The sequence below is a fragment of the Monodon monoceros genome, unplaced genomic scaffold (genome assembly GCF_005190385.1).
Source record: "Monodon monoceros isolate NGI ecotype Baffin Bay Population unplaced genomic scaffold, NGI_Narwhal_1 Super_Scaffold_7, whole genome shotgun sequence".
NCBI classification, from domain to species: Eukaryota; Metazoa; Chordata; class Mammalia; order Artiodactyla; family Monodontidae; genus Monodon; species Monodon monoceros.
In genome coordinates, this window is record NW_021703784.1 from 54,933,392 (window position 1) to 54,945,065 (window position 11,674).

At 54.5% G+C, this 11,674-nt stretch overlaps 1 protein-coding gene across 1 annotated transcript in view; it reads right to left on the reverse strand.

The window, feature by feature from the left end:
• Positions 1-11,557, reverse strand: part of DGAT2 (diacylglycerol O-acyltransferase 2) — a 31,175-nt gene extending 19,618 nt beyond the window's left edge. Inside the window, exon 1 of the mRNA XM_029208183.1 lies at positions 11,322-11,557. Within this exon, the coding sequence (XP_029064016.1) occupies positions 11,322-11,361 (40 nt within the window). The 5' untranslated portion in view covers positions 11,362-11,557. The remainder of the gene's footprint in view (positions 1-11,321) is intronic.
• Between the last annotated feature and the right edge of the window lie 117 nt (positions 11,558-11,674).

The window sequence follows — 11,674 nt, forward strand, 5'->3', positions numbered from 1 at the left end:
ATAAGGCAGCTCATCCTTCAAAACCCAAACAGGTGAGCCTTTGGAGAGAGGTCACCTTTCCTTCTCTGGGATTATCAGCTCTAAGGCCCATGCACGCGTGGAACCCTCTAGGGCCATCTCACCAGCCCCCACCCATCTTGGAGAGAAACTGTCAGTAGATGAAGTCGGGAGAGGCCAGCAGAACAGAGAAATAAGAGAGGACTGGAGTCCTCCTTCCAGGTTCCCACAGCCCCTCACCTGGTACCGACTGCTGATTCCAAGTCCGCTCTCCCATCACACTGGGAGCTGCCCAAGGGCCTGGGTCTGATCCATGGCTTGGTTCCCAGTGGCCTCTCGGAGCCTGGCCCAGAGTCAACACTCAGCAAGGTTTGCTGAGCAAAAGGACGAGCAGGTCTCTGCTCTGGCTGATCCTCAGGCCCCCCTCCCCAACCCCTGGCTCGCTCTCTGTAGGGCTGGGTGACAGGTAGGCGGGCCGCACGGCCCATGCAGCTTCAGGGCCTCCAACGCACTTCCATAGGCACTCTGGTTCCTCACCAGTCCTGTGAGTTTGGCATCATCACTGCCATTTTGGTGGTGATAAAGGCTCAGGGAAGTGACACAGCCAAGGTCACTTGGCCAGAGGGTGGCAAAGTTGGACTCAATTCAGGCCTAACTTCTAGGCCTGCGTTCTGTCCCTGTGCTGCAGGTCTCCCCACGTTCCTTCTCTCTTCTCCCCAAAAGAAAGTGGGGGAAGGCTGGGAGGCGACAAGAGAAAATGCATGACCTATTTTCCTCTAGAGGGGCAGGCATCTTGTGCAGTTAAGTTAAATGGCAGCAGGCCTTGGGGTTCCAGTCCCAGTTGTACCACCATCTCCTGTGTCACCTTGGCCAAGTCACTTCACCTCTCTGGGCTTTGCTTTCCCCACATATAAAATGGTGGTGGGGAGGATGAATTTTATGATCTCTTTGACTGCTTGGACTCTGGTGTCCACCCTCCTGAGGATACCACCTTGAGGCTCACCACCCTGCAATAGCCCTGGTACAGCTGCCCGGCAGATGGGAAGTGGGGCTTCAGCTGGGCACCCCCAGGTCATTGCCAGACCTCACCACTCAGCTGTCAGCATCTCCTCTGCCCCAGTTTTGGCTAGGAGAGGTCCTGCAGAAGCTGGTAAGAGACGCCAGTGCTACAATCAGATGTCACCACTGCCACTACCTTCATACCCAGCCTGACTGTCCTCAAGACCTGGGAGTGACCAGCAGGGAGCCACAGCCTGGCCAAGTCTCAGCTCCAATCTGCTCTCTCGTCACCCCTCCCCCAGCCTCCGCCTGCACACTGCACTCCCTGCGCACCCTCTCAGCGCCGGTCCCACTGCAGCCAGTGTCTATTTCCTTGGTCATCCTCCTTGGCCAGCGTCTCCTGGGTTCCAGCGCTGGTACCTGATTCATCCATGTGCCCAGAGCCCAGCCAGGCCGGCGAGAGAAGGAGCTCATAGGGGTTTATTGCATGAATCGACAAATGCCGAAGTCCCAGAGGCAGCTGAAGGCCTGGATGCCCAGGTCAGACTGAGTTGCCTGACAGGAAGGCCCCCAGCCCTATCACTGAGGACCCCAGAGATGGGGTGGGGGAGTGAGCCTCTCTCGCCCTCTCTGAGCATGAGTTTCCCTCACCCCACGATAAGAACAGAACCCACTTCCTACAGATGTCTTATTTTCATCAAGGAAGACGAGACAGGCCACAGAGTAACTTGACTCATTCTATGAAGAGAAACTGGCAGTAACCAATCCAAACAGCTGCTCCAGGGCACCACTGATTTCACCATTTATTTTATACAGCTCCTTTGCTCCTGGACTTGGGGAGGGCAGAGGGAGTGGAGCTGCCAGAGAGGCCCAGAGCAGCTCTCTTACCCCCAGAGAGGAACCCCCTGCCCCCATGTCTATACGGAGCTTCCCTGCCCCACAGCACTCTCCGGGAAGGTAGACAGGCAGGGATGGGCAGCCCCATTTTCCAGAGATGGAAACTGAGGCAAGGTGAGGCCAAAAGATGTTAAGCCACTTGCTTGAGGTCAGGGTATAGGGGAGCCAGGACTCTCAGCAGGCATTTGAGTTCTGAGTCCCTCATCATTTCCATGATGCCAGCCTCTTGAGGGCTGGTCCCCACTACACAAGCCAGTCTACACCCCAACTTCAGGAACACACCCCTGGTGAAGGGAGGGCTGCCTCTCTGTCCCAACCATGTCCCAAGTTTCATGGCAGGTGGGGATGGGTGTGTATCGCCTCTTTGCCCAACATCTGATGGTAAAGTGACCAGGCCGCATCCAGCACTGATGCAGCCACGGCTTCCTCTCGCACAGGCTTGAGGGGGCAGCGTCGGAGCCCCAGTCCCCGTAATCTGAGAAAGGGCCCTGGGCCAGCCCTGGCCCAGCATAACTCTGTGACCTGGGGCAAGTCACTTAGCCCCTCTCAGCTTTAGTTTCTCATCTGTAAAGTGAAGGTAAGAACCCCTACCTGTCAGGGTGGTTGGGAAGGTAAAAAAAATAAATAAAAATAAAAAATGCATGTAGGTCCATTTGGCATCTGTTAGGTGACTGACACCTGTTAGGTGATTAGCTCTCGTCATGGCTTTTACCACTGACCAGAGTGGGAGGGGAATTGATGAGCAAACACAAAGCTTTTCAAGATGTGTGTGCTCATGAGGTTGTGTGTTACGAGGAGAGAGAGCAGAGTGGGGGCATCGGCCCGGGAGGCTCCAAGGAGGTGGCGAGGCCTCAGCAGGGCCTGGAAGACAAGATCTGGGAGGCGAAGAGGAGGAAAGTGGGCACTCGGGGTTGGGGGCAACTGCTGGAATAGAGACTCAGACGGAGTTACAAAGAGGCAGGCCCAAACCCAGAATGCTCAATGACCCAGGAACGGGGGTTCACATTTACCCAAAACAGATGCTGAGAATAGGAAAGATGGAAAGGGCTCAAGCAGCCCGAAGTAGGCTCCTGGAGGAGGTGGGTGGGGACAGGGATAAGCATGGAGCACTTCTGAGGTGCCCAGCACGGTGCCAGCCACCGGGGAAATAGCAGTGAATGCAGCAGGTCAACTCTCACCTGTTAGGGGGCTTAAATTCTGCTGAGGGAGAGACAAAGCACCGACACATAAATGTAGGATGTAACATCAGGCAGTGATGAGAGCTATGAAGAAAAATAAGCTAGAGGGATAGGCAAGAGGATCCTCCCCTGTGGAGGGGAGGCATGGAGCAAGGCTGACTCCCCTCCACGGGGACACTGGAGCACACATGACATTCTTGGGTCAGGCCTCTGGGTGGCCCACACTGCCTCCTCTACCCTCCTTAGCTACTGGCATCCTGGGAAGGGGCTCACCAGCCTGGAGAAGGTGCAGAGGACAGGCGGACGGGCATCAGGAGAACCTGACCTCCAACTCGCAGGAAGTGCAGCCTTGGTGAGTCACTTCCTGTGCAAGCCTCAGTTTCCTCGTCTGTACAGTGGGACTAATACCTACCTTGCCAGATTCTTGGGAGAATTAAATGAGATGATGCATAGGCAAGAGCATCATAAAAAGTAAAGACCCGGGTGAATGTGGGGTAATTACCAAGTAAGCCTGGGTTTCCTCTCCTGTCTAGTGGGTTTCACAACCCCTGCCTTGCCTTGGAACAGAGGCACTGGCCTCAGTAGACTTAGGATTCAAACCCTGGCTCTGACTATTATTTAGTGTGAGACCCTGAAAGTCACTTCCCCTGTCGAAGACTCGGCGTCCTCCTTTGTTATGATCCAGAATTGTTGGGAGGAATCCAAATAACTTATGGCAAAGGGACAAACAGCGTCTGGCACCTCTGTTAGAGAGCTAGAAAGGTGCCAGCGAGGTCACAGGGATGTGGACGGCCGCCACAGGTTCCCGAGTGGGGGAGTCACCCTGCTCACGTCTGCAGCCCCAAGGATGCCACACCTGGGCCCAGCCCGACCTAAGCACTGCCCTGGTCCAGCAGCTGCCAAGTGGACAGTGAGGAAGTCGCCCCAAGCTACTCCAGAGGGCTGGGCCCAGGTGTATAGGGGAGCCAGAGGCAGAGAGATGGACATTCTGACTCCTGGCAGACCCTTTGAGGTCCAGGAAGCTAGTCCAAGTGCCAAAGAAATGCCACGTCTTCAAGGCCAGAGGCAAGCTCTCTTCCGGGTCCCCTCCCCGCCAAGCACCTTTCAGCAGGAGTCCTCACGTGTGATGATGGGGGACAGTCATGGCTCTGCAGGGTCATGTCTGTTGATCTCAGAGGCCCAGCCTTGGGTTTGGCTCCAACTAGCCCTGCACATGAAGCTGTGCCCATTCTCTGCCTTACCACATGCTCAGCCAGACCCTTCTTCCCTCTAGGAAGTCTCCCTACACTCTTGGCCCTGCCTGCCATCCCTCCAAACACAGTCCTGTCACCTCCAGGCCCAATCTGCTCAGTCACTGAGCTCACACTTACTGGGTAACTACCAGGCCCTGAACGCTGGCCCGTCAGAGATGGGCCTCATCCTTCCTGGCTGATTCTTCCTCGGGGAAGCCCTCCTCCCCCACCCCATGTGCCCCACCTCACCCTGCACTCAGCCTTTCTCATTCTGGGAGAGAGTGTGCATTTGCTCATCTGGGTCCCTGTGCCCAGCATGGGGTCAGGCACAGAGCAGGTGCTTGGTCAATGTTTGCCAACTGGATGCTCGAGGGACCTGCGATGAATAAACAGGGCCTGGACAAGAATAGAGATGATGGACCTGTGCCACGGCAGAGGGTCAAACGGGAACTTTCTGGGGAATCAGGAGGGAAAGGTCTCCTCTAGCTGGAGGGGTCACGATTAAAGGCAGGGGCAACAGTGGAAGGTTCCAGAAGGAGGGAGAGAAGGGTGGAGGCCAAACATTAACATTCATTCAGCGAGTACTTTCTGAGTATCCTTTACAGGCCAGATTAGGCGCTGCTCTAGGGTGGGAGCTGCCCCCTGCCTTGCCTCTGCTTCTTGGGCTCTTGTGGGAGGAAGAGCTCCACCCCGGGGCTGCCCACCTCAGCTATGGCTGGGGAGACAGGGCTGTGAACAACGAGGCACAGAGGGTAAGCCAGGGCCGGGGAATCCACGGGAGGTACCCAACTGGCCTGGAGGATGCTGTCATGGATGGGTCAGGTGAGATGTAAAGGATGAGTCAGTTTGCCAGGCTGACAGGAGGGAGGTGCAGGGTCAGGACCCCAGGTACTGGAGTCCCACAGATGGCACTGGAAAAGGCCTGGAAGGGAGAGAGCGCACAGCTTTGAGGAATTAACTGCAAATAGTCCAACCAGGTTGAAGCATAGCAACCGTGTGAATGGGTGAAGCTAGTCGAGAACGTGCAGGGGGAGTGAGCCATGGAGGACTGGAAATGCCAGGCTGAGGAGTCCTGGGCTCCATCCTGAAAGCAGGGAAAATTGCTGCCCACCCCTTCCGTTCCCTCCACCAGCTTCAGATGGTGTCTAAGGGCCCCGAGGCAACTAGCCAGCCATTCACCTGTCCCAATCCACTGGTGATTTCTTTTCTCGAAAGACTAATAATCTCCCCTTTAAGGGTTAGGTGTTCTTTAAGTAGGTAACCTTAAAGCAAATTAGGTGTCCTTAAAACAGGGCCCACTGGGACATCTGACCCAAAGGTGTCCCTGGAGGACCCTGAAGGTGACTGCTGAGGACCCCAATGGCCTGCTTTCTCTACTACCCCCACCTTCTGACACATTAAAAAAATAGCTACTGAAGTGGGAGGGGTTGCCATGGCAACACCACCAGCTTGTGGGTATGTCACCACCAAGGAGTCCTCAAAATAGGCCCTTATCACAATACATGGGCAAGTGTGGGGAGCTATGTTCTTCTGGGGCACTTACCTGGGCCCCAAGCAGGACATGAGCCCATTTTCACAAGGACAAGTTGGGGACAAGAATGAGTAGGAGGTTGACCCCCAGGATCCCACAGCCATCAGGGGCATGATCAGAATCACACTTCTGCAGCAGAGCTGGAATGAACCCAAGGGGGCTGCCTTATGCAGCCCTCCTTACTGTACAGACAAGGAGGCTGAGGCCCCAAGAGGGCAGGGTCTTGCCCAAGGTCACACGGGAAGCAGATGCAGGGTGAGCCTCCTGGCCACTAAATCTGCTCTAATAGTGAAATGAATTCACATTTCCTGCTTCTGTCGATTTGCCCAAAGGGTCTGTGTGTTCAGCTTCCTTGGGTCTGCACCATAACCTGGGCAGATATTCTTATCATGCATTTGCCCGTTCTATAGATGACGATACTGAGACTCCTGGCCCTAAACCCTCAAAACTGCCAGCAGCAACTCCACACCCAGGAGGCTCCAGAAGTGGTGGAGGCCAAGAAACTCTGTGCACCAGGGGCCTCTCCCAGCAGCTCTCAAATCTCCACCCCCAACCCCTGCAAAGGGCATAGGCGAGCCACCCCAGGCCTGGATACAGCAACCTCTATCTCCCTTGTCTCTCAGCACACCAGGACCTCAGCTCAGGTTGGTAGCCCAGAGACCCTGCAGTCAGACTTTCCCTCCCACACAAATCTCATGTCTCTATTTATTCTGGTCCCTGTACCTGAAGGTTCTTGCCTGTCTTGGTAACACCTGTTCATCTTTCAATATTCGGATTGACTGTCGCCTCTTCCGGGAAGCCTTCCCTGACCCCAGGATGATTTAGCTCCCTAACCCTCACCTCCAGGCCTCCACCCATGCTTCCTTCCCCTTTCACTATGTGGACCACTGTGCAGTGTCATCCCCCTAGTCTCACTTCCTCAAAGGCAGGGACCATGGATTGACCTGTGTGCAGCACAGAGTCTGACACACAGAGGTGCTCCATCAATAAACTGAAGGGCCCACACGCGAGTCCCCACTGTGAGAAGCCTTCCTGGATGTCCCAGAGCTGAGTCTGCCACTCTCCATAGTGTTGGAGGCTGTTGCACGTGTCACACAAAATGAATGACAAGGACTAACAGGCGAGTCACAAGTTAGTTTACAAAGCGCTTTCCATTCGTGTTAACCTAAACCCTCACATCCTTGCGAGTTTGAGATTTTCTGATCCTATTTTCCATTTAGGGGGAGTGAGATACCCAGAGCAGAAGTGAAGCCAGGGCTGGAATCCTGGCTCTCTGGCTTCTAAGCCCTGGAAGTAATGGGGGAAACTGTGGTGAGCCCCCCGCCCTCAGCACTCAGCCCTGGAACCGGCTCCTCGTGAGACTGTGGTGTCTCCAGAGCAGGGAACAGCTGCAGGCCCAGCACCCAGCACGGGTGGGCACAGAGGAGGCCTGAGGAAGAATTGAGAAATCACGCTGAAGCAAAAAGCAGGGCTTCCTGCCAAGAGGAAGGAGCAGTGCTCAGGAGGGCTGAGGTCCCATTAATGATTCATTCATTCAACAAATATTTACTGAGCACCTACTATACACCAGGCACTGTGCTAAATGCTGGGACAAACACTGAGAAAGACAGACAGGGTCCCTGTTCCCAAAGGGCTGACATTCTTCTGGGGGAGACAATCACCTAAACAGATAAGTACACATGAGAATTTAGGTAATGAGAGGGGCTATAAAAAATAAAACAAGATGGGGCGGCTTTCCAGATGGTGTGGTCAGAGAAGGCCTCTGAGAGGAGACTGAATGGTTGGAAGCCAGCCATGCAGTGACCTGGGCAGAGGGCAGCACATGCAAAGGCCCTGAGGTAGGACTGAACTGATGGGAATGCTGGGGGAGCTGGAAGACCCCTGGCAGTTCTAGAGCACGACATGGTAGGGGACGAGGTTGTGAGGCCGTGAGGACTGCTCACAGGGGGCTCCACGGCCACAAGGAGGAGTTTGGAAGGTTTGGAGTACGATGAGGGGCAATTGGCTGTTCCCCTGGCCTCAAAACTCTGGGTCTCGTGGTGCATGTACTCATCAAGGCAAGTTGGGGGAGCTTCCTGAAAAAGCTTGGGAAGGGGTGATCTGCCACTCCCATCATGGTCTGGGAGCAACCTACACTCATTCAAGAAACGACCACCTACAGTGGCGAGAGCCCTGCACTCAGCCCTTCACGGCTTCACCACACTTCTCTCTTGGTTTAAGGTGGCCAACGACTGGGAGATGGATCTGGGTTCTAACCCTGGCTTTGATAACCCTGGTCCAGTCCCTTCTCTCTGGGCCCCTCAGTGTCCCATCTGTAATGTGAGGTCTGTGCCAGATGTAGCGTTCCCAGAGAGCTTTGATTTTATGACTCAAGTACTTGTTGCTGAAATCAGGGGTGGGAGGATGGGGGTGTGGCAGGGTTTCCACACTGGCTAGTGAATCACCTAGGCTGCTAATAAAATATTACTCTTGGCTCTCCTTTCCCAGCCCAGAAGAGCCCTCAGTAGCGCAGATAGCCCCAAAGTGGCGTTTGTGCATTTGGGGAAGTGGTGTGTGCAAGGAAAGAAAGCTATAAAGAATTGGGAGAGGGAGGAGCATGAGAATGATGTTCCCATCCTATGATTTAGGACTGGGTTAGGCGACTGTCAATCCTTAGTCCCAGAGTTGGCCTCCAACAATCCAGCCTCTTAGTCTCACCTCCTACCAAGTTCCTGCTTGCACACTCCCAGCGATGGAGAGCTCCATCCCCAGCCACACCAAACCTGTGGCAATCCTCAATAGCCATCAGAAAGGATTCCTCCATTACATCACATCTGCCCCCCATGATGCCACCCCTGTTCCTGGCCTTGCTTTTCAGAGCCTCACAGAGCAAATCAGCTCAGGATTTTACTGGGGCTGCCACCATTTCGTGCTGGGTCCTGTGGTGAACCCTGGGGATAGAGGCAGGCATCAGAGGGCTTTGACCCGAAGAGCCTCACATCCAGGGGCAAAGGCAGGGATGCGAATATGACTAACTGTGCATTCTCCACCCCTGGCACAGGTAAATCCTTCAGATATTAGAAGATACCAACAGAGACGCCTGTCTCCCTGACACTTCCAGCACACACCCACCTACCCATGCACCCACAGCTGGCCTTTGCTTTTGGTCAAGAAACCAGACACCAAGGTATCTATTTCAATCTCACCCATCACAGGTCTTCCCTTCACAGAAGCCATGGCTCTCCTTGAATACCACCACCAACAGGGTGTTCACCACCTCCCAACAATGGGACCTCACTGGCAGAGGCAAACCAGGCCACTGGGGAGTGTCTTCAAAGACCAAGGATGTAGAAAGCAGGTCTAATGGAGATGCCAGATAACACAAGATTTCCTTCAGCTCTCTGCCTTCCCCACCCAAGTCTTTCACCAAAGCGGAGCCCAGACACCTAAAGTAATTGGTTTGCATTTCATACCAGCCCTTGCTACATCCCATGATGGAATTGTTTGCAGCCAGTTTTTTGCTTTTTTTAATGTTTTCAAGACCTGATAACAACATGGAGAAATGCTCCTGACAGGATAGTAAGTGACTTGGTCAAAATCATTCACTGGAAGTCCTCCTGAACTACAAATCCTAGGTCAAAAATGAGGAGGTCAGGGTCGCCTACTCCTGGAAGATAGAGCTCACAGCCTGTGGACAGCAGAGGCGAGGGAAGGGGATCTCCAGGAAGGACCACCACAGAGAGCATCCATATCCCATTCTCTGGAGACAAAAGCATTTTTAAAAGCATGAACATGGCTAGGTCCCTTCCTCCCCTGTTATGGGCATTAAATGGCACAGTGAACAGACAAGCTCTTTTAAGTGAGAGAAGGGGCTGTCAGAGGCTCTAGGGCTGGGTGTCTGGGGCAGCTCAGGCTGCTTGTCCCGAAGATGGTGACAGCAGCTCGGTACCTCTCCAAGGGCAACGAGCAGCACCCAGACCAAGAGGGGCAGATAATCACACCAATAGTCACACGGGGAACAACACCAATGCCCCAGACACGGTTAACCTGTGATACAGCTCCAGGGTGCTTACCTAGCAGCCACTAGAATATTATAAGTGATTTGGAGTACCAGAAGGAAATACTCATGATTTAACATTAAGAGGGAGAAAACAGGATTCAGAACTATATCTACATCACGCTTTGAACTTTATCTAAATAATGTGTACAAATAAAACTATAAAGAAATATACTAAAATGCTCTTAGGAAGCTATTTTTGGATAGTCAATTAACCAGCAGTTTTAAATTTTCTTCCTGTTTTTCTATATTTTTCAAAATTCCAATAATTCATATGTTTTATTTTTATAATGAAGATGGGTCGAGTAGGTTACTGTTAGCTACTGAAGAAAAATCCTAAGTAGGAGAGGTTCAGCAAGCAGAATAAAGACTTAGGTGGAGGGAGGGAGGATTCAAGCAAGACCAGGACAGCTGTGAGAATGTCCCAGGCTCTCCTGGATTTGTATTTAATCCCCTGGCCAAGGCTCCTGTTAAGGAAACCTTGGGTGGGTCATGCCTCCTCCCATCTCAGTTTCTCCAAGTACAGGTGAGAGGTGGGGGACATGGAAGGGATGCTCTTCCTTGAGGGGGCAAAGCTCTGGAGTTTGATCTCCACTCTGCCCCTGATTCACGGAGGGCCTCAGTTGCACACCGGTGGAACAGGGGCCCGGGCCACACTGGAGGGCACCCAGGGTCCTCTGCCCCACCTTCTAAGTGTGCCAGGCTCACAGTTGCTGCTGAGTGGGCTCCCAAGCCTGGGCTGAAGAATGGGCGTGAGGAGGGAGACAGTGCGGGCACACCTGTCCCAGCCAGGCATGTTCCTTGTCTGGTGGCTGCTTCAGGGGATTGCAAAACCCTTGCCACTCTGCCCCATCCAGTGCCTCACAGCTTGATCCACCAGGTGAGGAGAGAGTGTGGGAACTGCCAGGGGCCAGGAGCAATGCTGGGGCTTGGAGAGGAGTTCTCAGCTATCGCTCCATCTCACAGGCTGGAGAAAGAGAAGTGATGTAACAGAGGTCCCCAAAATCGATGAGTGCCAGAGTGGAGAATGCACCCACATGACTACCATGCCAGGTTGCCTGGATCAGACCCGGTAACCATTATTCTAACCTCATCTCAGACCCAGGTGAGTTGGGGGGAAGAATGGGAGTGATGGTGGGGGAGAGGGCGGCAAACCATCCCAAAAAGAAAAGAAAGGGGTTGGGACCTCGGCCCCCATAGCGTCCTGTCCTCCAGCAACGTGCCCCCACCTTACCAACACACTCCTGCCTGCCTTAGAGCCTTTCATCACATCCTTTCCTGAAAACCTTCTTGCAGCTGCACTGCCCCAGGAGAAAGCCCGCAAGGCCCTGCAGACCCTGGGCTGTAACAGCTCATGTCCCAGACCCTTAGCCCAGCTCCGAGAGCTCTCACGGGACAGCATGGCTCCTCAGTCAAAGCTCTCCCTCCAGTCAGCTGGGCCCGATGCTCACCTCGCAGGACCCCGGAGTAGGCGGCTATGAGGGTCTTCATGGCGAAGCCGGTGCAGTCGGGGCTCTGCGTGAAGCCGCCTGACCCCGCGCCCCTGGCCCGTGCCCCGGCCGCCTGGGCCAGGGCTTCGCGCCGAGCACGGGAGCGCGGGGGCGGCTACGGCCCGGGGAGCGGGGGGTGGGCGGCCAGACGGGCCCGAGCGGCGGCCGAAATTGGAGCCTTGGCCACGGCCACGGCCACGGCCACTACGCCCGCGGCTCGGAGCGCGGCACTTTGTAACCTCATAAGGGGGCGGGGCCGACGCAGCAGGGGCGGGGTCGGCCGTTTCAACCTCTGCCGCACCAGCTGCGTTGGG